Source organism: Anolis sagrei, chromosome 2 (assembly GCF_037176765.1).
Source record: "Anolis sagrei isolate rAnoSag1 chromosome 2, rAnoSag1.mat, whole genome shotgun sequence".
Lineage (NCBI taxonomy): Eukaryota > Metazoa > Chordata > Lepidosauria > Squamata > Dactyloidae > Anolis > Anolis sagrei.
In genome coordinates this window covers 95043514-95068631 of record NC_090022.1, presented here as the reverse complement: position 1 = coordinate 95068631, position 25118 = coordinate 95043514, and the positions used below count along the sequence as shown (strand labels likewise).

Below are 25118 nucleotides of genomic sequence, written 5' to 3'. Positions count from 1 at the left end.
GTGTTGGGTAAGTAAGCACTGAGTCCCAGTTTGGGGGAAAAGGTGGAGTATAGATTATAGTGGTTGTGGAGGAAGAGAGCAAACACTTGGCAAGGTGAGATGGCATGGGAGGCTCTTTGAACTGTGGGAATCTCAAGTGCTTCCCAGTTTCAGAACAGAAAATTTACTTCTGTTCATATTTCATAGTTTTCCAGTATTCTATCAAGTATGAACATCAACGAGTACAATATTAGTAATGATTATGCACTAGGGCTTAAATGTAGTTTATAGTCCCAAATAGAATATATCTTCTGAATCAGTGGGATTTATTTAAATGTTGAGTTATTCAGCTGTTGATTCAATAGGTCCATGATAGCTGGGACTAGCAACTGAATTCTGGGTGAGGTTTTTGGAGATATATTTAGTCAAAGTTCATATTTTTGTGCTGGGATGTTATTATGAGGTAAAAACTAATGTACTTTGTCTTCAAGAGACTGTACTGAATATAAGCATTTTAAAAATATATCACATTCAGGAATGTTTTTGCTGATCCCTCCTGATGATATTCCACTGAGTGCTTTTCAATTAGTTCTTCTCTTTTGTAGGATCCATGCCTCAGGCTCATGAAATGTGGCAGTGACATGTGAAACAAAGCAATATGCAACTTCTTGGCCAGAAGACAGAAGAAGTCTTCATTGCATCTCAGTTGCTTTTCTGGAGGACTGGATTAATTTGTAGGGGAGAAGATGTCTTCATATGAGCATGAAGTTTCCAGATGGAGCCTGATACATGGCCGAGGAATAGAGGAGCTCTTGGAGCCTGTGGTCTCTCCATGTGATGCCAGCAGGTTTGCAGCAGAGAAACCACTTGGTAGCATAGACCAGTTCTTGCACATTCCTGGAAAAGCAGACTCGGCATACAGTTCTTTCTCAGGGGGCTCCAATCTTCCAGAATATCCTGTCCCATTAGGCTACACTGAAGATGACCCTCTGCCTCCGGACCAGCCACCCTATATGGACTCAGGATATGTCAGAGGTATTTATAATCCCACTGCAATGAATGCTGAGCTAAGACAAATGTATGAAAACAAGACAACAGGAAAGAGCAGCCACTACAAGTTGGAGAGGACTGGCCACACCCAAATATATGGAAGTGCTCCTGTCCATGGGATGCCATATCAGACACAGTCACCACTGGCCAGGTTTGCATCTCCTCTTCCTCCCCCACCATCCCCACCAGTTCGAGTGGACAGCTATAAAGTTAATAGAAATGGAGATCAACCTCTTACAATTTGTTTTGACCTGAGTGGACAAGCAGAAGGGTATGTACAGAATCCCAGCAAAGGCTCCCCATTTGATGCCCCAGCAGACTGTTACAATGATTATTGGCTCTCTAGCCATGAAACTGAAAGTTTAATCATGGAAAAGGACAATATCTGGTATTCTACCCACCCATATGTCACAAAGAAAAACAACTCTCCCATTTTCACCAAACCTTCTGCAATGCTGGAAGAAAAAATGAGACCTAATTCTTCTGAGAAGATTTTGTGGGCTCAAAATACAATCCATGCTTATAAAATTCCCGAGGTGATGAACTCTGAGTCCTTTCCTTCCTTGCAAGCCAGCCACAATGCTGTTAATGATACACAAGAGAACAAACAGTATTTTTATTCCTACAGTGTACACAAACCACCCTTCGCAGAAGCAGATTTGCCAGGCTCCCAGGCTGGATCCAGAAAACCAGAGGGAGAGCTCGACGACTTTCTTCACCCGTCCGGAGTTGAGAATCATTCAGGTTTGGAACAGACATATAAATGCAGTTCAATCTTAAATTACATTGACGAATCTCCTCCTAATGAAGCTACTCTAAGGATAATTAAGAACTACGATGAAAAGAAATGTTCCTTCAGTTCTGATGAAGAAAACAGCAGAGATGTTTGGCATCCACTTCTAAAACAGCAAATGAGAATGCAGAAAGTGCCTTCTCATGGTCTGAATTTCATGGAAACTTGTCATAGGGAAATTTATGAGACCACCAACACCGTATCTTGTTACAAGCAGGATGCAGAGGGCAGTGCAACCCAGCCATTCAATGGGTTTAGAAAAGCAAAAGAAAAGGATAATAATAGCAGCCCTGACCTCCTTATGAACTCAAGGCAAGGAGAAACATTGGAGCCTGTTCATTTTCCAAACCAACATTTGTTAGAGCAATTGGAAAGTCAATCCCAGCCCACCTCTGCCAGTATAAAGATAAACAGAAAGACAACTCCCCTGCTTTACTACCTCTCTGGTGGGAAAAATTCAAACTTTATGACTCACAAACCTCATAAAGCTCTGGAACAAGAAGACTTCTCTAGAAAATCTCCAAGGAGCAATTGCCCAGTGTCAGCAGCACCAGCGGAAATACCAAAGGACAATAACACCTGTATGGATGATACTACCAGCACGAATGGAAGATTAATTGTGGGGAGCCCTGCATTGTCAGTGGATGATGCATTCAAGAATGACTATAGAGAAAAACTTAAAATTGCTCAAAGCAAAGTCCTGAGAGAAACTTCTTTCAAGAGAAAAGATTTGCAAATGAGCTTGCCTATCCGGTTGAAGCCAAGACCTACGTCAAGACCATCCATTCAACATCTCAGGTCCTCATCGTTATCTACTACTAATGAGGATTCGCAACCTATCCCTCCCCTCAAACCACTAGAAAACCTTAGAAGAGATGATGAATCAAAAAAGCCACAAACCACTCGAATTGGGGGAAGAAAAAGGGCTACTATAGAACAAAAGAAGATCTCCTATTCTGAACCTGAGAAGCTAAACCAGTTAGAAGATCAGAGAGATCAAAGTGCATCATGGAAAAAGAAAAATGCAAGATCCCGGTCAGATGAGATAAGTGAACAGGACACCAGGTTCGTGAGAAGTAAAGCCCTGGAAAGTCAAGGAAGGTCTCTTTCTAAGGCAGAATTGAAACAAATACAGCAGAATGCACTTCTTGAATACATGGAACGAAAGACTGGCCAACGGCCTACTGCTACTCACCACAGCACACAACAGAAACCCCCTTTGCGACAGAAGGCTTCAGATTCAAAGAGGTTTGTGGAAGATAGGTCTTCCAATTCTGGTACTGGCAGAAACTTATCAAATACAGATGGCTTCCATCAACATCCTCCTCCAGAGGAAAACCTGGAGCCACTAAGTTTCTCCTCTGCTTTTACACCTACCAGTTTTCTAGGCTCTGAAATGGCAATTTCGAAATCACAGCACTCTGGAGTTGGAGGGAGCCATGCCAGCAATTGTGCCTTGGAGAAAACGCTTCTTCACTCCGGTTCTTCTGTCTCCAGCAGAGGCCAAAGGACTTCCAAATCCACATCTCCAGTGCAGGTACTCAAGTACCTTGTATTAAAATATAACATAATACTTGTGCCAGATGTCCTATACAGTATTGACAATAGGTTGCTTTTGTCACTAATATGAAAGCTTGTTTCTATGGTCCTAAATGGATCGCTCTGCTGAATTTTATTAGAAAGATCCAGTACTGGCTGGAAACTTCCAATTTAATGGAAAGTTTTAATCAAGCCCCCGGTGATGCAGTGGGTTAAACCACTGAGCTGCTGAACTTGTGTACCAAAAGGTCACAGGTTCGAATCCAGAAAGTGGTGTGAGCCCCCGCTGTTAGCCCCATCTTCTGCCAACCTAGCAGGTTGAAAACATGCAAATGTGAGTAGATCAATAGGTACCACTCAGACAGGAATGTAAAGGCACTCCATGCAGTCATGCTGGCCGCATGACCTTGGAGGTGTCTACGGAGAATGCCAGCTCTTTGGCTTAGAAATGGAGATGAGCACCACCCCCCAGAGTAGGACACGACTGGACTTAATGTCAGGGGAAAACCTTTGCCTTTACCCTTAATGGAGTTATCCAAGGTGCTTTGCTTCAAATAGTTCAACACTTTGTATAGTTACATTAAAACTTAGAGTGGATTCACTGTCCCATTGGCAGGAGAGTCACCACTCACTATCAGAGCATAAAGATCATGAGGGCAGGAAAGTGTGGTTCTATTACATATGCTAATAATGATCAACTCACATTGTTTTGTAAAATGAAGAACATTTCAATGAAGTGGTAAGATAGCAATACAGCCTTATGAAGTTCAGCATATATGGACCCCGACCTTGAGTAGCTGTCCACTCTGGTTCTAGAACTATGGAAGGGGGTGGTGGTATTTGTTTCCCAGGAGAGTTTGGAAGATCTAATCTCCCTCTGCATAAAAATCAAGAATGGGTTTACTTGCCCCAAAATAACATGCAGGGGCATGGAAGACATTGTTAGTGTAGCTTTTGTGAGCAATTTTAGACCCAAGAAGGACCTTTGTTACTTCCATTCCACTGTGAATGGAATAATTCCCTCATTCAAACAAGGCTTCTTTGGTATCTATATTGGGCCAAAGGGCCACTAAATCTTGGTAAAAATGTCTTTGAACCCTCTAGAGCAGTGGTTCTCAACCTCTGGGTCCCCAGGTGTTTTGGCCTACAACTCCCAGAAATCTCAACCGATTTACCAGCTGTTGGGATTTCTGGGAATTGAAGGCCAAAACATCTGGGGACCCACAGGTTGAGAACCACTGCTTTAGACAGTATTTGAAGGCAAAAGTTTGTTTTTTTTTGTTTTGTTTTTTTGAAAAAATCATTTTGTAGCCACTGGGGATTCAGGAGGTCTCAAAACATGCCTTTTAGGAACCATTTGGAGAAATTTGCAAAAAAAAATATTTTTGTGCCCTCTGGGAGTTTTTGGAAATCATAAAAATGCCCCAAAGAAGAGGTATGTGGCCCATGGGCTGCACTTAACTCACCCTGCTCTAGTGGGAATAGGAAGTAGCTTGATGGTTCAACTGCACGCACTTCCTATTTAAAAAAAAAGTTCAACTGACTGTCAGTGTTCAAATTTCAGGGTAGAGGAGGGAGCCTTGTCCACCCTTTATTACATTTGTGTGAAACAGTATTAATGCCAAATCACACTTGTGCTCTTGGTAGCATACATGTGAAAACGAGTGTCATTGTATGCTGTTCATATGCTATTCTCTTTCACCCATGCTATTAATTATTCATTTCCAGGATGTGTATACAGCTATAGAATCTGCAACTTGCCCAGCATTATCAACTCAGGACCATGGATATTATCCAGCACACCCCAGGTAAGCATGTAATAATACCACGAGGCTGTTCACATGATTGGGATTTTCAGAGTGTGTGCCAATCCACATAGACAAGGATAGGCAGCTATATAGTAGCTAAGTGTGTATGTGCCCACATACTCATATGGATGACCCCAGTTCGTCTGGGAATATTTATTTATTATTATTTATTTCCAGTTTTTCTACCCCATCCTTCTCAGTCCCCAAAGGGAGACTTAGGATGGCTTACATTTGGCAACAATTCAATGCTACTACATATAACAACAATATAACAACAATTAAAACAATAAATAAATAGAACATTAATTAAAACAATAAAAAACAGTATTAATAGCAAGCTTTACTACATTATTACCATATGACATTGTTGGTAGAAATCTGTCCAGCAACAAATGTGTCGGAGAGGGTTGCTGTAGTTTTCTGGGCTGTAGGCCATGTTCCAGAAGCATTCTCTCCTGACGTTTCACCCACATCTATGGCAGGCATTCTCGGAAGTTATGAGGTCTATGGAAACTAGGCAAGCAGGGTTTATATATCTGTTGTATGTCCAGGGTGGGAGAAAGAACTCTTGTCTGTTTGAGGCAGATGTGAATTTTGCAATTGCCCTCCAGGCTTCCTGCCTGGCGGGATCCTTTGTTAGGTGTTAGCTGGCCCTGATTTCTTGTCTGGGATTCCCCTGTTTTCTGGGTGTTGTTCTTTATTTATTGTCCTGATTTTAGAGTATTTTAAATACTTGTAGCCATATTTTGTTCATTTTCATGGTTTCCTCCTTTCTGTTGAAATTATCCGCATGCATTCCCCAGGCAGGAAGCAGCCAGGCTTTGAAGCTGCAAGGCTATTTAATGCTAATCAAGATGGCTAATTGTAACATATACAACTGCCTAAAACAGACAAGAGTTCTTTCTCCCACCTTAGATATTCCACAGATATCTTGTCTAGTTTTCACAGACCTCACAACCTCTAAGGATGTCTACCATAGATGTGGGCAAAACATCAGGAGAGAATGCTTCTGGAATATGGATATACAGCCTGGAAAACTCACAAAAACCCAGTGATTCCAACCATGAAAGCCTTTGACAACACATTTTGTTGGAGAGGATTTGGGATTTTGGACTGGGAAATTCCTAAAATGGGGTGGGGGGAAGAGATAACTTTAGATCAGCAAAAGCATAGTTTAAGGCTAGCACATTCTCCATTCCTGTTTTGGAAAGTAAAAACCAGATGAACCTGTGTTCTGACTCAGTAGAAGGAAGTTCCTTCTGTTCCTGTTTGGTAGAAATCACTGTGAGCTTCTTGATGTAAAAACAATCCTCCCTTCACCCTTTCAAAACGCCAGGAAACTTTGGCCTTTCAAATGATCTCACCAAGCTTGAGAATTTTAATGGAAATGTATTCAGGAACACAACAAGTTCTTGTAGACTTTTTTTGACCAAACAGTAGCTGAGAAAGTATTTTAATTTTTCAGTTGAAGTTACTATATAGTTAATTCCAGAGCTTGGAAAAGTTACCATTTTGGATGACAACTCCCAGAATCTCTCCTCAGTTGGCCAGAAATTGGCCTTTATAGTATGCCATAGAAAAAAATTGAAATGTCTCCAAATGTACAAGGGCTGGTCTTTCTCTCCTTATTCGGCAGGCTCTGTAACAGCCACTTCTAATATTCCCATTATTTGAGATCATAGCTCCACCATCTGATCTCACACAGAAATAACACTTTAATGTGCAGGGAATGGAAGCCGAAGAAGAATATAAATGGAAAACTGCATTAAATATGTTTACAAGATGCAGTGTCTAGAGTAAGAAATATATTTAAAACAGAAAGGGTTTTTTTAGGTGTTGATGCAGGATAAAACCCTATACTTGGTTGAGAATAAAATGAAGAAGAACTGGAAGAATATAGAGATATCCTTTTCCTGGTGGTTAGAAAATATTTATAGCTTATAGGTGATCTTTTATTATATTTAATAATAACCTGACTAGACTGAACTTCATCTGTTATCTCCATATTCATGCCCTCGGGTTATTTTCCAAAATGACATGTTGTGCAGCAGCTGCAGTCCAGCACATTACAACACCAGCACATTACAAGCAGTCATAAAGTTGCTTCAGATCTATTCACTGTAGAATTAAGTGCCTGTTTTAAAAATGTTGACCATTTTATAGTCCTTTAAAGTGTGGCTTTACTACCTGCTAGTATAGACATCAGTTCCTCTTAATGTGTGTATTCAAATATCAAATGTCCTTGCCATTATTGTTATTCTTCGCATAGGCCAAGCCTGGTTTACCAAAATTAATTAGCCAAGGGATTGGAACCCAAGGATATCAGCTTTTATCTTTTAAAGACCTTTGAGAAGGATAACTAAGTGATCCCATGGAAAGTTTTGTATAAATGTGTTAACATCATACTGTTATTTATTTATTTATTTATTTCGATTCCGCTTTTCTCCCAGATCGGGACTCAAAGCAGCGAGTCTATCTTTCTAACTGTGATTGCTTTGGAATAATTAACAGATAATCAGTATTAAAAGATCTGAGTTCTTCTAGGTAATCGTTTTAAATGCTACCAACCACACACACACACTTTTGGAAAATGGAAATCTCTACAACCTTTTGGAAAATAGATATTCATAACCATTTGGGAAAACCAGAAATCTTTTGGAAAGGGATGACCTTGTTAAAGATCCTCGCTTTTTATAAAGTATGATCTTCCTGACAAGTTTAAAACTCCCTTGAGTCAACCTCCTCCTTAGTGGTAAATATCCACTAGTATTCATGCAAAGCAATCAGGCTTCTCAGCTGTTAAACTGATATACCTAGATATCTCTTTGAACTGTTATGGACAAAAATATGCCAATGCACAAAAACAAAACAAAACATATATAGCAGGGTTTCAGAAGTATTATTTCAGTTGCCCAAAAAAACAACTATTCTCCCTTAAAACATCTTGGTTTAAATCATGCTCTCAAGAGACCAAAAATAAAGTAGTCTTTTTTTTTCAAACAACATAGTTGGTTTACTCACAAACTTCATGTGTTCAGCATACAGGTATATTGCATATCAATCCAGTTACAGATAGGATTTGAAGTATAAAAACTTCTATATAAAACTTGATTTATACTCCGCCACCATCTGCCCAAAGAGACTCAGGGAGGCTTACAAGGGTGCACATATAACATGCAGCAGGTAAAAATGGTACAAAAGTATAAAACAAGTCACATAAGAATATAACTCCCCACCCCCGTCAATACATGTAGCATAAAATCAAAACAATACAGATTTAAAACAACAGTAGATAAAACTGCAATCAATTCACAGGTGCCAAGTATCAGCTTCATATGGGCCCATTGAGCCTACACAAGGTCAAAGGCCTGTATGTTTTCAGGTAGTTTCTCTGTGCAGATAACATAGGGCATCTTTCTTGTAATCTGAACAGCCCATAGTCTAAAGCAGTGGTTCTCAACCTGTGGGTCCCCAGGTGTTTTGACCAATAACTCCCAGAAATCCCAGCCAGTTTACCAGCTGTTAGGATTTCTGGGAGTTGAAGACCAAAACATCTGGGGACCCACAGGTTGAGAACCACTGTCTCTAAAGCATCTCTCTATTCTGAGAGTCCAATAGAGTCTGTGTCTTCCTAAGGCATTCTGTTTCTATTGGCTTCCATAAAGCATACTGTTTCTACAACTTTTAAAAGCACACTGTTTCTAAAACGGAGTCTGAGATTTGAACAGTCCCAGACCTGATCACATGGTCTGCAGTTACTATCCAAGACATAGAGTTAAGAAAAAACTGCATACCAACACACACATATACGATACAGTAAGCATTCTGAATACAAGCAAATTACTAGTGGAGGTTTGAAGAAGGTTGCCATTTCCAACATACACTGATATTGTGATTCATTTCCATTTTTCCACATATGTTTTTGTAAAATTATAGCACAATACTGTCTTGCTCTATGCACTGCCTAAGGCTGCTAACAGCAAGAAAAGACATAATAAAAAACTCAGAATAACAATACATTTGTTAAATGATAATGTGTTAATAATAGTATTATTATTATGTATGAACAGCTAAAGCGTTCTGACAGTGGCAGACAATTAAAAACATATTAAGATAAATGTAGAGATTAAGATGACAGAACAGCAGGAAAAGGCAAATCTGCTCAAAAGTCTCTATACCTATTCTATCTGCTGCTGAGAGAACAATAAATAAGCTTTATGTTGGTTGAGAGTGCTAAAGAAATCCCCAAATCCGCTTAAGTGCCTTAACTGCTCTTCAGCCATGGCTTAGCAGTACACCTTAGATACATATTTATTATGACTGATACTACTACTATTATTAGCTTTCATTTATGGGACAAAGGAGCTGTTTCAAGTACAGCAGAGATGGTTGTGTGCCTTTTCCTTGCTTGTTGTGATCCCATTCAATAGCAGCCTTCTCCAAGCACCTTTTCTTCTCAAGAGGTAAAAGAGATAGGCTCCAACCTCACCTCTCTAGCTGGAAGAAGTATCCTTATTGTGAATGGCAAGACTATAGTTAAAGCAAGGTTGGAAGACCCTTGGGTATCTATGCATTTTTAGTCTACAACTCTTATCAGTCCTAAACATGTGGGTTGCAAAAGATTCCTGAACCCCAGGGTTAAACAATCCTCATTTCTGTTCTGTTTTTCTGGTCTCCTCCTATAAGCCTGGGTAAGCCTTTGGCACTGTATATCCCAGTGGCATCTGGAATATACAGTGCCAAAGGAGTACGAAATAATGCTCTGGGTTTTAATTTAGACTTCAAAGAGCTCCACAAGGTGCTAAAATCTGGACCAGAATAAATTTCATAACTTTGGATAGATCAGTTAAAGTTTAGACCAAACTCTTGAGTAGATCCACTATTCAGTGGCATTGACGCTACTCAACATTTATTTTTATTCAATTGTTAAAACATTTATACCACACTCTGTATGCTTTTATGCTTACAAATAGCATAAAAGCAAGTTTAAAACATAAAGGTAATTTCAATAGGCTGAAATATATTAAACAATAAAAGATAAAGGCAAAGGTTTCCCCTGACATTAGGTCTAGTCGTGTCTGACTCTGGGGAGTGGTGCTCATCTTCATTTCTAAGCCAAAGCGCCACCATTGTCCATAGACATCTCCAAGGTCATGTGGCCAGCATGACTGCGTGGAGTGCTATTACCTTCCCCCAGAAGTGGTACCTATTGATCTACTCATACTTGCATATTTTCAAACTGTTAGGTTAGCAGAAGCTGGGGCTAATAGCGGGAGCTCACTCCGCTTCCCAGATTTGAACCACCAACCTTTCAGTCAGCAAATTCAGCAGATCAGTGGTTTAACCCGCTGCGCCACCAGGGGGCCCTATATTAAACAATATAATGAGTCAAAACAGATGTTAAAACTACCAGTTTTTAAAATTGTACACATGATGCCCGAATTTTTAACCTGGCACCTGAATGACATGAATGTGGGCCCAAACTGGGCTTTTACAACTGGATTGCCATGGCTGAGAAGGCCCTCTCCCACTTCCTAAAGGAAAGCATTAACCTCCCTGATGGGGCTCAAAGGAGGCTCCCCCCTGATCGTAGTCCTTAGACAGGCACATATGGAAAGAAGCATTCCCTTGAGGTCCAAAGCTGTTCAGAGGTTTAAGTGTCGTCACAAGCACCTTGAATTCAGAACAGAAATGTTTTAGCAGCCAGTGTAATATCTTAAACACATTCATTATGTGCTATCTATACGATATTCTGGTCAGTAGTCAATCGGTTTCATTTTGCAATCGCTACAGCTTCTGAGTCTTCTTCAGGTGTAGCCCCGCATAGAATGTGTTACAGTAATCAAACAAGTGGATGGACCAGTGTGGCTAGGCTCTCTTCTGCTCAGGAAGCCTGTAGCTGGTGCACCATTACTATTTGATGAAGTTATAGGGATTGTACTACTAACAACTCCGTATTCACCCTAAGATCAAATCCCGTTCTAAAACCCTAGTATTGTGTGGTGCTAACAATTTTTTTAAAAAAATAGGATGATTAGATGAATAAGGAATGCAATAAGATTGTTGACTATTTTTAAAAAGATGAAATGTCATTTGAAATCACCTTTAGTCCCCTGTTGAAGGAGGCCTTGGATGTTGACCAACATGATATTTTGGGGATTACAAAGCAAGGAAGTCATGTTCCGGGAAGAAGAGAGAAGTCTATGGAAGAAACCGGAAGTCCTGAAAGGGTCAGACTTTCTCCACTAAGCCAAAGTACAGACCAGCTTCACCACCTGAAGGACTGGCTTCTTTCCTCTGGGATGGAGGCTCGCCAGAGCAACCAGGGAACCAACCATCAACATATTCTGCAGAATTGTGAGTCTGCACCAAGATATCTGCCCAGACAATCATCTACTGAAGATGCTACGTCTCTGAAGGAATTAAACCCAGTTTTTTGTGCACTTGAAACACCTCACAGCACAAAAAATAACAAATTCCCTAGAACTTTTATAAGCCCAGGGAATCCACCCATAGGCCACAAACCCCTGCTTCCTATGGGCAGCAGCTTCCCATTCTCAAGCATACCTGTGGCAGAAGACTGTCCTTCACCCATCTCTTCTCCAGGTGACGCAGACAATGACAGTTTTAAGAATCCTTTTGCCAGTGGCTCAGAAACAGCCTCAGACCTTTCCTCGCTCCATGGACAAAGCCAGCGTTTCACAGGAGACAGGATGGAACCAGAACCAGTTTCTACAGGTTTTGCTCTGCAGAGCTCCACAGAAGGAAATCAAATTAAGGAAGAGCAGAATGTCAGGTAAATATTTTATACTTATTTTTAGACAATGTTTTTTTTTCCTGTGGTCTGTGCACATGTTTTAGGATTTAAATTCAGATATGTCATGGATCTAAAAGAGTAGCCATGTTATTATCTTGCAACATAAAATGGAGGAAGGAAATGTAAAATATCAGCCCATGTGAGTCTTGAGATCATCAGGAGAGGCCCTCCTCTTGGCCCCACCACCATCACAAGTATAGTTGGTGGGAATGAGAGAGGGGGGCTTTTCAGTGGTGGCTCTGGAACTTCCTCCCCAAAGAGATACGTTCAACCCCCTCATTACTGGCCTTCAGCTCCCAGGTGAAAACTTCCCTGACAACTAGCAGCTATCTAGACCAGACAAGACTCATATGGCCAAAGATCTGGAGCTCTGAGTCACTTAGTTTAATGTCTAATGTTTTAACCATTAGGACAACCTCAGTGACTTGAGGTGCTGGGCTTTTAATGTTAATGATATATGTGATTATTTTTTATGTTTATGTATATTGATGTAACTTGTGTTTTATGCAATGTCTGATTTATTGGTTATATGTTGGGTGGGTGGGATGATGGTTTCTTTAGCATTATGTAGTTGTCTTTTTTCTGTTTTGTTTGCTGCTTTGAGTCCCATCTATGGGAGAAAGCAGGCTAAAAGTAAATAAATTAAAAAAAATAGGAATGTGAAAACACCTTTAAGTCCAGGTACAACCCCCCCCCCCCCCCCACACACACACACCCCAAATCTGTGGCAGGACTTCAAAGCAATAAACAAAAATGCAGATAAAGCAAACCCTGTAGAAATAAGAGACTTCTGACCCGAGAATACTATAGAGTTGAGTTGGAGAAAATATCTAGAAAGGACATATTGTGGATAAATGAAATGCAGATCCTGATCCTATGAGTCACCCTAGGGCTGAGAACGGCTGAGAACGGCGGTCAACAAATGCAGCAAATAAATGAATAATGGAAGCCAAACCGTTATTTACTTTTATTTTAACGTAAAATGTCATAGTCATAATCCTACTTCTTCAGATGCAGTACAGAGTGGTATTAGGCATAAAACATAGTTATACAGCTATGAGAGTGGAACCAAATGCAATAGGATCCTATCACAATTGTAGCCAGGCCTTTTTCTCCCCTCCAGCTCTGTTGTTTCTTTTTATGGATCTAAAATACACATTGAGCATAAGATAAAGGTAAAGGTTTCCCCTGATATTAAGTCCAGTTGTGTCCGACTCTGTGGGGTGGTGTTCATCTTCCTTTCTAGGCTGAAGAGCCACTGTTGTCCGTAGACACCACCAAGGTCATGTGGCCTCATGACTGTGTGGAGCACTGTTACCTTCCCACAGAAGCAATACATTTTGATCTACTCACATTTGCATGTTTTCGAACTGCTAGGTTGGCAGAAGCTGGGGATAACAGCGGGAGCTCAACCTGCTCCCTGGATGTGAACCACCAACTTTTCAGTCAGCCAGTTCAGCAGCTCAGCGGTTTAACCAGGGGGCCCTACATTGAGCATAAGTGCCCTCTAAGGGATGGGCTTTGTCAGTCGGTCAGGATGGTGTAGCTGACTATTACTAGCGCAGTGCTAACTCTGTCCAATCCCTTCTCTTTCCTTGATCTCAGCCTGCAGCAGGAGGGAGGAGGTGGGGACCTGAGGTGTGAGAAGACAACAAAAATAGGTTTGTACCTGTAATTACTTTAGGGAAGGAGAAGAAAGAAAAGCAAGCTGCTACTGAGGTTTGCTGTCTCACAGTTTAAAGGTTAAAGCATTAGATTAAAGAGCAATGATTGCATCTCAGCAGTCTGAACACCTTTTGTTAAGCCTCTCTTACAACACATTTTTCCTACACATTCACATTTAGGTGGCTTAACTGTTCTCAGTGGAACACCTACAGCTTTGGAGGAGTGTTCGCTTGCTGAAATGTCTTTCAAGTCATTGCCACAGTCACTGAGCATGTGCTACTCCCCTCCTCCTCCTCCTTCCATAGGGTTCTGCACACTTCACTGAAAATTATTTGCAGACATTGGGTTGTTGTAGGTTTTTCAGGCTGTATGTCCATGTTCTAGAAGTATTCTCTCCCGATGTTTCATCTGCATCTATGGCAGGCATCCTCAGACATAGTGGGGTCTGTTGGAAATGAGGAAAATGGGTTTATATATCTGTGGAAAGTCCAGTCATTTCCTCTAGATATCATTCAGTACTTTAAATGCTCTAATGCAGTAACCATGAATGAATTAGACAATCCGGGGCCTGCAAATCGTATCGGCAGAAGAAGCAGCCCTTTCCCCCATTATCTTATGATGCTCTGTTTTCCCATTTGAAGCAGGTCTCCTCTTTTGTCTGTCTGTGACCAGGCAGTATGCAAATAATCTATTGCATTTTTGGTGTCCTCATGAATTGCATAGAGCATTCTTTAAAAATGAATGAGATCATGTTTTGCCATGTTCTTCCTCTAAAATCTAGCCTACAGCTTCTGTTATTCTTTGTCAGTCTCCTATCAAAGTACCAACTAGGGCCAACTCTGCTTAGGTTCCAAGATCAGATGGGATCTGGTGCTTTTAGGATAATTAGGACCATTTTCCAGATGTGGTAAACTCTGCTGACTAGAGGAAAATAAATAATTCCATCACACATAGTTCCAATTTAAGTGAATAGGCAGCCCCTTTCTGTTCAGGAGGACCAGGCTGGGAGGCCCAGAGCTTCAGAATGTTGCTTGAGGTTGCCCTTACGCTGCTTCTAATTGGCTCCAGCAAATCTCACAAAATCTGGGCAACAGACACATGGAAATAAGTTTCCATAAATATCCTCAGGCATGATCTACAGCAGAGATGGGCAATTGCTTGGCAGACATTTTCACACCCCTGGGCTACATCAGCAATTCATCTGAAGTGCCTTTCAAGCAATGTTTTGAAGATTTCAAGATGATTTTTTTCCTCTTAGGCCATTTTAATTCCTGTCACCTTTTGTGTGGGACTGAGAGAAAGGGAGGTAGCCTGGGAAGGCTCTGCCAGACGTGTGGGTAGTATATTGTTTGTTTGGTGGGCTGAAAGGCATTCAGAAATCAAACTAGGCATTGGTTTTTGGGAAAAGGGATGACCTTTGAGATCATAACCTTTTGGAAAACCAGAATCTCCATAGCCTTTTAGAAACATAACCTTTTTGGAGGTATTCACTACCATTTGGAAAATCATGACCTTTTTGTAAAGTATGATCTTCCTGAGAAGAGCTAAAAACTCATTTCAGTGAATCTTCTCTTTAATGGTATATATCCTCTAGTATTCATTCAAGGCAAATTAGGTTTCTCTGTTGTTAAACTGATATAATTGGTTATCTCTTTGAACTGTTAGGAACAAAGATTATATAGTAGAGTCTCACTTATCCAAGATAAACGGTCCGGCAGAATGTTGGATAAGTGAAAATGCTGGATAATAAGGAGGGATTAAGGAAAAGCCTATTAAATGTGAAATTACGTTATGATTTTACAAATTAAGCACCAAAACATCATGTTTTACAACAAATTGACAGAAAAAGCAGTTCAATACACAGTAACGTTATGTAGTAATTACTGTATTTATGAATTTAGCACCAAAACATTGCAATGTATTGTGGATCCCGGCGGGAGGCAGACTGCGTTGGATAATACAGAACATTGGATGAGCAAAGGTTGGATAAGCGAGACTCTACTGTGCCAATGCACAAAATATATAGCAGGTCTTCAGAAGTGTTATTTCAGTTGCCCAAAAACATCTACTCTCCCATAAAATATATTTGGTTTTAAATCATGCTCTCAAGAGACAAAAATAAGCAGTCTTTGTTAAAAAAAATAACATAGTTGGTTTACTTAGAAACGTCATGTATTCAGCATACAGGTACAATGCTTATCAATTGAAAGTTTAAACAGTAAGTTCTCTAAGGAATTCTGTTGCTGTCTTTTCTCTGTCTTATGACTAATGCATAATGAACACTGACTATACAATACACAACACAACACCAACATCTAAAAATGGAGTCTCAGTCTGAATAGTCCCAAATCTGATCGCATGGTCTGCAGTCCCACCCACAACCTCAAACAACATAGAGTTAAGGGAAAGCTGCATACCAATACACACATATAGAATATAGTAAGCAATCTGAATTATATACATAACAAATAACTAGTATAGGAGGCTTGTAAAAGGTTGATATTTTCAACACTGGGGGTTTTCAAGGATAGGCAAAGGGTCTTTGGGGCCACAATAGAGGGATTCAGGGAGCTAATTAAACATATGGACTGCATTTTCTCCATCCCTGTCTCATTTCTCGCCGGCTAGGCTGAGAAACGGCAGTATACAAGTATACAAGTATATTTTAGAGTAAGTTCTTTTGACATCTGTGGAAGTTACTCAGGAGTGGTCATGAATAGAACTGTGCTGTAATGTTTTGTAGTTAATTCAGTAAATCCTAGGCTACTCAAAAACAAAAACTGCCAAGTTGTGTGGAAAAATCTTTGGCATGAATTTGATCAGTGAAACGCGATGCTGTAAATGTGAACATTAGGGCTGAAGGTATGATAGATATAGAAAACCTTTAAAGCTACTTCTTATTCTCTGTCTCTTCTTCATGCCAGGAATCTCCATTTCTAAGATTTTCATATATCAAGTCACAGGAGCAGAATAATTTTTTAAAGTGGCAGCTCTGTGTTACATAACTCTCTGAGTAATTATACAATTCTTTCTTCTAGCTTCTCTCTCTCTGAGAAAGAAGGATCTAATTATGGAGAAAATGGAGGTGATGAGAATTTAGCAAGGAATTCATATTGCTCAGAAATGGCTCCTGAATCCCCAGCTTTCTTCCTTAAAGAAAAGAGCAACACAAATTCTCAGTTGAAGCGAGACATCAGTGAAAAATCCCATGTGTCCGATGCACCTCAGTGGCAGAACGTAGAAGCGAATGACACAACTGATCCCTTGGAAAACAGGACATACTATTGTACAGCTCTGTTAGACAACCAAGGACATGAAAATACTAAGTGTGCATTAGCAAGTTCAAAAGCCCTGCAAAATGAATGTGAGAGCAGTGTTCCAGTACAAAAAACAGGTTTCTTTGTGGCTGAGACAAAAACCTCAGAGGACCAGAGGTGTGAAGATCTTGCTATTGCGATTATTGCCAAAGACAAGACACTGGTTGATATCCTCATGCCCCATCCCAATAGGAAAACTGTGTTAGATCTCATGGAAGGCCTTTTCCCGGTGAACATTTCAGTGCCAGACAGATCCTGCAGATGGAAAGTGGAAATTCAGATTGTCCAAGAAAACAAGTAAGTCTGAGAGACACAAACCTCAAGGAGCCTCCTTGGGTGTGTTTGGGGAAGTTGATTTCCCAGTTGATATTAACTATTGTATATTTATGAAGTTTTTGTCCATAAGAAATATTAGATTGGATTCATGTCAGTAGTGTAACATATATAAACATTAAAGGAGATAGACACAAAGATCTCAGTTAGACTTACACAGCATTACTCAAATTATGTGGGACAAACCTTTTTGAGAAAGGAACTAAAGCTGAAAGCAAAGTGAGATGTTATGGGAAGTGCATATTTACTGTTGCTTCATGTTCCAGGAACCAATCACAAAACAACGAACACATATTTGCAAAATAGCATAGCTAAACAAAAGTATGTGTTAGGACAAACCGATATCTTTTGCCACTTGAAGGAGCTCTGCTTTCAAATATAAGCCAAACATAGTATCTACTTTGGATCTCAGTGATAAAATGCATGTTTGATGTGCATAAGATCAAGCAATCTCCAGTTAAAGACATGAAATAGCACATGATATAGAAGATCTTTTTGTGGGAGGAGGAGGTGGGAATCTAGAGAGCAATGTTTGGGCAAAATGAATAATATTTGGTTGGATAAATAAAGAGAATGATCTTGCATAAGGTGGCTTTCTTCCAAGTGGATTTTCCAGCACAAGCTCCTCTGAAACAAAACAAAATCATTATTTATTTATTTACTATATTTATATACTGTTTTTCTCACCCCTGGGGTTTTTTTTGGGGGGGGCGGGGGGACTCAAGGCCGTTTACAACATATCAGTGGCAAAAAAACCAATGTCAACATACATGTGAAAGAGAAATAATAATAACTAAACACTAACATATAACTATACATTAAAGTCATTAACAGAGAATTGTGCTGTGACTTTCTTTCGAACATTTGGGGAACATTTGGCATTTTGGATGTTTTGGACTTCAGTTGCCATATTTTCTTATTGAGACCCGTGTGACTTAGAACTCTGAGCATTTGGACGATGCTCTGGAGGCCAAGCATTACATCCCTGCTCAACCATGGAAACCTGCTGGATGATCATACTCTCTCAGCCTCAGAGGAAAGCAATATCAGACTCTATCTGATAAACCTTGCTAATGAAACCTCTTGATAAGGTCACATTAGGGTCACTATAATTGGGAAATGCTTTGAAGGCACACAACAACAGACCCATGCCACTGCCTAGTTTGGGTAATCAGCACCAAAGGTTTGTGGGATTTTTGTGATATCTTACCAATGACTATGTTATCTTTCTGGGACATCTGAGGTGGTTCTTTTATGGTGATTTCTGTCCTTTTGGATGGACAGTTTCAGAAGGGGCTGGTGATGGAAGGTTGATTAATGGAAATTGAACGACAGCATGCCTTAGCATTCCTCTTCCAATCTTCTTTGACATATATATGAAAGTTAATTGAATCAAATGTTATATATACCATACCAAAAGTTATTGCAACAGCATATGGAGAGCTTGGGAGAGTGGGGTACTGGAAGAAAAGATAAAATTTTGAAACATGCAGAATACTTCCTTTTAACTGAATTGTGATGTGGGCCCCCCTATCATTCCCAGACTTCGTGTGGATACACAAAGTTATAATAGCAAACCCTACTGAAGTCAATTATTTCTAGCCCAAGAATATAATCAAATTATACTGGACAACTTGGAAATGCCAGATCTTGTGAGAAGTGGATGAATGAAATCACGAATCCGGTTCTACAGATACATGGGTCAAACTGTATTTATCAGATAATTAATGAGTACTAAACAATTGATTGTTCTCTGTTTTAACAGCCAAAGAAACTGTGATTGTGCAAAAGATGGATCTCACGGAAGTGAAAACAGAAAGAGCCTTGATGACCCAGAGGACATCACAACCAAGAAAGTAGGTAAATGAGGTTCAAAACACTGAACTCACATTTTAAAGAAGTGCTCCCTCAAGTGGTAAAAGGGATTTATCATTAGCTGTTGGTACATTCCTTCAAATCAGCCATGACTTATGGTTACTTTGTTTAAGAGTTTTCTTGGGAAGATCAATCCAGAAGGGATCAGCTATTGCCTTTCTCTGAAGTTGAGATGATATGCCTTATCTGAGGTCTCCCAGTGGTACAGCAGTCCAATCACTACATCACATTGTCTCTGTGAAGCATATTATTTCCCTTAAAATACGTATTCTATTTTTTGGGCTTTTTTCAGCTGCATTTCTATTTCACATTACAAAGTCAAACAACAACACATTCAGCTTGCCAAGTCTTATCTAATATGTGCCAGAGCTTACAATTTGACGGGAAATTCTTTTTCCAGTATTCCTGCAAAATGGCTCTTTTTTCTTCTTTGCAAAACAGAACCTTTCTTTCCAGAGTAGAGATGGGACAGTTTTGACTTCCCCTGCAGAAATGTAATGATTTCTTGGAAGGTTCAATATGCAAGTTTCAATATGCAAGGGCTGGCTTTAATACAGCAGGTTAATCACCAGCTGCAGCTGCAGTAAATCTTGCCAGCCCAAAGGTTGGCAATTCAAAGCCAGGTCAGGGTGAGCTCCTGACCTTCAGCCCAGCTCTCTGCCCACCTAACAGATCAAAAACAGCAATGTGATTAGATGAATAGGAAGTGCATTAAGAGGGGAGGTATTATAGGCATGGTGCTTGAATCAGAAAAAGGAGGAAAGTTTATGAACAAAGAAAGCTCTTCAGGAAGGAGATGGAGTGACATCACCCCTCCCCCCCCCCCCCCCCCCCGGCCAGAACTGAGCACAGTCTCCAAAGATGCTGAAAGATGGCGAAGAGCCTATATAAATACCTCTATCTGTTGACTGTCTTGTCATTCTATAATCAGGATTTAGTGTTTGCCATGTATGTGTTCTGTGATTCACCCTAAGTCCTCTTCGGGGTGAGAAGGGTGGAATATAAATACTGTAAATAAATAAATAATAAGTATTGTTTCAATTCATGACATTTCTGCCAGATAGTATGGCATGTATGAATACAGGGTTGAATAAATATTTGGGAGGGAGATTGACCTCACACTATTGCTCCCCTCAATGTTTCTGTCACTGGAGTACACGTTCCCCCCACCCCACCCCTTGTGGAAAGGTTTGGTTTCACAACCCCGTTTTTATGAGCTCTCCTTTGTAAATAACCTGCTCCTCCTTTATCTCACCCTTAGTTTTTAACCTTTTAAAAACATTTTAACTTGCACATGCAGCCCACCCGTTGTCACTGTGATTGTGTTTATTGTAACTCTTTATTGCATAATGTATTCACATGTTTTTATATGATTATGATGTTGTTGTTTGTTGCTTGTGTTTTGGTTTTATTTTGCTGTAATCTGTTGTCTGGGCTTGGCCTCATGTAAGCCGCCCCGAGTCCCTGTTGGGGGTGATGGTGGCGAGGTATAAATAAAGTTTATTATTATTATTTTATTATTATTATTTTGTGTCAAAAAGCACAACATCGAGCAATTGCATGATGCTAGATAGTGGACAGCTCTCTTACTTTTGTTATTCTCAGAGTTTGTTCATGCTATTCACTCCTTTTCCCAGGTCTGCCCTATTAATACTTGTTCAGCAGAGTTGACTTTCTTTTGCAATGTTTTCTTTTCTTGCAGAGAGAACTTATTTCTAATATCCAGCTGAAACTGCAAGCTCTGTGGGATAAGAGAGAGCTCCTCCAAAACCAAGTTAAAGAGCATGCTGCCCGTGGCAAAGAGCTGGAGGTGGTGGTCCGAGGCCTCTGTAAGCCCAATGAGTACGAGCGCTATCTGATGTTCATTGGTGACCTGGAGAAGGTGGTAAACCTGCTGCTGTGCCTCTCCAGCCGCCTTGCTCGGGTCCAGAATGCTATGGGGAAAATGGATGAAAATACTGATGCTGAGGAGAAGGTGAGTCCCTGGAGAGGAGTGCAGGGAATACTCTTTAGTCTTGGCTCTTTAAAGAGAAGTTTGCAGTCTAACTTTTCCATATCTTTGAAGATATGGAATCTTTAAACTTTAAGATTTAGATTTCTGTTGTTTCCATTTGTGGCCCAGGACATAATACATTTACTTCTGTGCTCTGTGTAAGTCATCCACCAAAGGTCCCATTATCAGACCTGAGACTAGCCCAGTCAACCTGTGAGTCCCCAGATGTTTTGGCCCTCAACTCCCAGAAATCATAACAGCTGGTAAACTGGTTGGGATTTCTGGGAGTTGTAGACCAAAACACCTGGGGACCCACAGGTTGAGAACCACTGGGCTAGACTGAAATGGATCAAGATAACCCATCTCATTGAGGAACCCTTCAAGCTGGGAAGCCACCACATACTTTTTGCCCAAGAAAGGGAGGTTGGGGACTGGCCTATAAGTCTCCCCCTGGCCTATTTAATAAACCAGAAAGGTAAGAGTCTAGCATATCTCACATCTTCAAGGATCCTGTCCATATCCTCATCTTGCATAGAATGAAAAGTATTTAACAGACTCGTATCAATTCTGGCCTTCTATGTGCAATACTGTACCATCACAGGTAAAATAATATACATTGACCTTTGTGTCTCAACCCTTGAAACACTCCCTTGAGGAAAAGCAGACTAACTGTAACATTCTTCACAGTTCAAGACATTGTTGTGGAACATTAATTTCCCTATATTGAAAATGTGTTTGGGAAGAACCTGTTTATTTTGTTCAAAATCGAACAATTTTCACACAAATAACTTGTTTTTGTCCAGAAAACACATACAGAAAAACTAGAAAAAGGAAAACTGTTTGTGTAAAACACATTTCCTTCACAGGGAAACCATGAATATTTGGGTGCAAATACATTTTCTCGAACAAAGTCCTAAGTATGAGAGTGTTCAAGGGCATGCTGTACACCACCACAGTCCTTAAAGCTAGGTATTTGGGGCACTTGGTCACTTTTTTGACCTAGGGAAGAGTGCCCAGCAAGGCTCCCTAGGTCTCCAGCCTACTAGTCCTCACTTAGTTTCACCTCGCTGCATGTCTGAGCCTGCCCTGCCCATCTCAACTTTCCTTATCTTTATATGTTAAGATGAGTGGGAAAGCAGCTGGACAACATTTTCTGAACAGAAAAATAGCCAGAGGGGTAAAGCTTAAGCAGCCCTGTTCCAGTCTTCACAATGAAGTTAGCAGAAAAATTGTGTGGAAGAAAAACAAAAACAAAGTGAAAGGACTAGTTCATACCTTTCCTACTTTGGCCTTAGCGTGCCCCCCACCTCAAGCTGAAGCGATTTCAATCTGGTTTCAGGCTTAGCTATGTAACAGTCCTACACAGAGAGCTAGACAATGGGAGTGTGTTCCTGTTAGTTCTCCTGGATCTCTCAGTGGCTTTCGATATCATCGACCATGGTATACTTCTAGGTCGTCTCGCTGGGATGGGAATGGGAGGCACTGTTTTACAGTGGCTCCAGTCCTTCCTGGAGGTCTGTACCCAGAAGGTGAGGCTGGGGGACTCCTGTTCAAACCCCTGGCCTTTGTCCTGTGGGGTTTGTCAGGGTTCCATTCTTTCCCCATGCTGTTTAACATATACATGAAACTGCATAGTAGAAGTCCCAGAAATTTGGAATTTGGTGCCAACTGTATGCAGAGCATGCCCAGCTCTACTACTCCTTCTCACCTAAAGCCAGTGAAGCTGTCCTAACCCTAAACCAACATTTGTCATCAGCAATGGACTGGATGAGGGCAAACAAATTCAAACTTAATCCAGACAAGACAGAGGTGCTCCTGTTCAGTCGGAAGGCAGACCAGGGAATAGGGATCCAGCCTGTGCTGGATGGGGTTACACTCTCCCTGAAGACACAGGTCCGCAATTTGTGGGTCCTCCTGGACTCAGCACTGAACCTGGAGGCCCAGGTTTTGACAGTGGCCAAGAGGACGTTTGCACAATTAAAACTTGTGCGCCAACTGCATCCTCTTGTACAAACTTGCCTGGGCCCTGAGATCTTCAGGAGAGGCGCATCCATGGATTTTGATATCCACAATAGGTCCTAAAACCAAACCTCAGTGGATACCAAGTACCCACGGTACACCAGAATTAATCTCTGGCATATTATAACAACAAACAATCTGTGGAAAAGCAAATAATGCTTTCCTTGGTTTGGACTTCTCCAGTCTTTGCGCCAATTTGGAGCCCGTTCCTTCAGGGATTGATGGCAGAGCTTGGATAAGGTCATTTTTAGACTACAAACCAATGATTGTGATGCATATACAAAAAAGTCTGAGTGATTTAGCTCTCTTTTTCTTTTTCTCTGCAGCATTCTCTCAACGAGCGGCACAGGCTCCTGTCCAGGCAGCGAGAGGATGCTAAGGACCTAAAGGAGAACTTGGATCGCCGAGAAAGGGTGGTGTCAGGTATCCTTTCCAAGTACATGCCAGAGGGCCAGCTTCAGGACTACAGGCACTTTGTACAGGAAAAGACATCTTTGTTAATTGAACAAAAGGACCTTGAGGAGCAGATTATGTTTGTAGAAGAGCAGCTGGAGAGACTGGAGAAAAGTATCCTTCCGTAAACCCTCGTTTATAGGTTGCTTGCATTCCTACCTGAAGCAACTCTGCTAGAAATCTGTCTGCATTCACAGACTCAGAAATGGGCAAGGCATCATATCATGACTTCCCAGGGGCACCACTTTTCCCATGGCTGACAGGGGCTTACTTGGCCTAGGCACACCTTCTTGGGAGAAGAAAAATGACAAAACCTTCCCTGTAGGTAGCTAGTTTTGTCTTGAGATGACTGTGCAATGTGTGATGTCTTTTGATAATGAGTGGATGTTTTGTTTTTCTTCCCTGCTGACTGCCAGTCTGTTCAGTTTCCAAATTGACATTATCCCAATAAAAATAACTGGAACAACAGTAACATAAAGATGCTTCTTCTTTATTGACATAGGAGAGAGAAGATAATATTTGAATGTGGATTAGATACAAGAACACTGGCTCTTTCCATGCTAATGCAGGCCATTTAGTAAGCCCCCTTTCCAGTTTAATTACAAAAACTGTCTTTATAAAACTGAATTACTGTATACATTTAACATGATGTTTTAGAAGAGGTGCTACTCCAAGTGGCGAAAAGAGTCTGTTTGTCACTTCATGTTGTTTTCTTCAACTACATACATGCATATCTTACATATGCTTTCTTAACTGATTGATTAGTGGACATCAAACATCATCTTTGTTTGAAAGTCTGATTGCTGAGGCCTATATGGCAGGGAAATTCCATTATGAGATGGAAAACAGATTAATGCATTCTCCTTAATGTCTAGTTTGACCCACTAATAAAAGACAGCCTTTTGTGCTTTTGTGGAACAGCCATAAAACCCCGCTCAAAACTACCCACATGCCCAGGTGATTTATTTTAGAGCATAGCATGCATACAGCTCACAAGGTACCTCTGGGGGCTTAAAAGTTATCTGGCTTGTCTCTAAAAAAATGTATTGTCTTATATTACTGTTTTAGTTTTTGCTTTTAAAAATATGCCTCTGACTCTTTCAGTGAAAAAAGTAATGTACTCTGACTACAAAGTGGAAGAATTTATGTTAAACCACTTTGAGTCTCCTTTGGGTAAGATAAAGCAGAATATCAAACCATAGTAATTGTTGTTGTTGTTATAATTATTCTTAGAAACACAAAAAGATTAGTACACAGCAAGCAAGATCACTATGCTGACTTTTGTATTGGATCACGTGTTAGACACTTCCCAAGTGCCTAGGACTGTGTGATGTATCAGCGAATAATACATGCAGATCCAAGTAGGGTGGCCTTTTGCAGCTGACAGATGGTAATTTTGTGTTTAAGTGCACGCCAAGGTCATTAGGCACTGCACTCAGTGTGCCAGTCATCACTGGGACCACCTTTACTGGTTTGT

At 40.6% G+C, this 25118-nt stretch overlaps 1 protein-coding gene across 2 annotated transcripts in view; it reads left to right on the top strand.

Moving 5' to 3' along the window:
- Positions 1–24534, top strand: part of SHROOM1 (shroom family member 1) — a 93054-nt gene extending 68520 nt beyond the window's left edge. For both annotated transcript variants that reach the window (XM_060765210.2, XM_060765209.2), the window contains 7 exons: positions 585–3359; positions 5090–5169; positions 11279–11965; positions 16690–17265; positions 19067–19157; positions 20879–21151; positions 23515–24534. In XM_060765210.2, coding sequence (XP_060621193.2) covers positions 726–3359; positions 5090–5169; positions 11279–11965; positions 16690–17265; positions 19067–19157; positions 20879–21151; positions 23515–23769 — 4596 coding nt within the window. In that variant the 5' untranslated portion in view covers positions 585–725 and the 3' untranslated portion in view covers positions 23770–24534. The remainder of the gene's footprint in view (positions 1–584; positions 3360–5089; positions 5170–11278; positions 11966–16689; positions 17266–19066; positions 19158–20878; positions 21152–23514) is intronic.
- Positions 24535–25118: the final 584 nt, after the last annotated feature.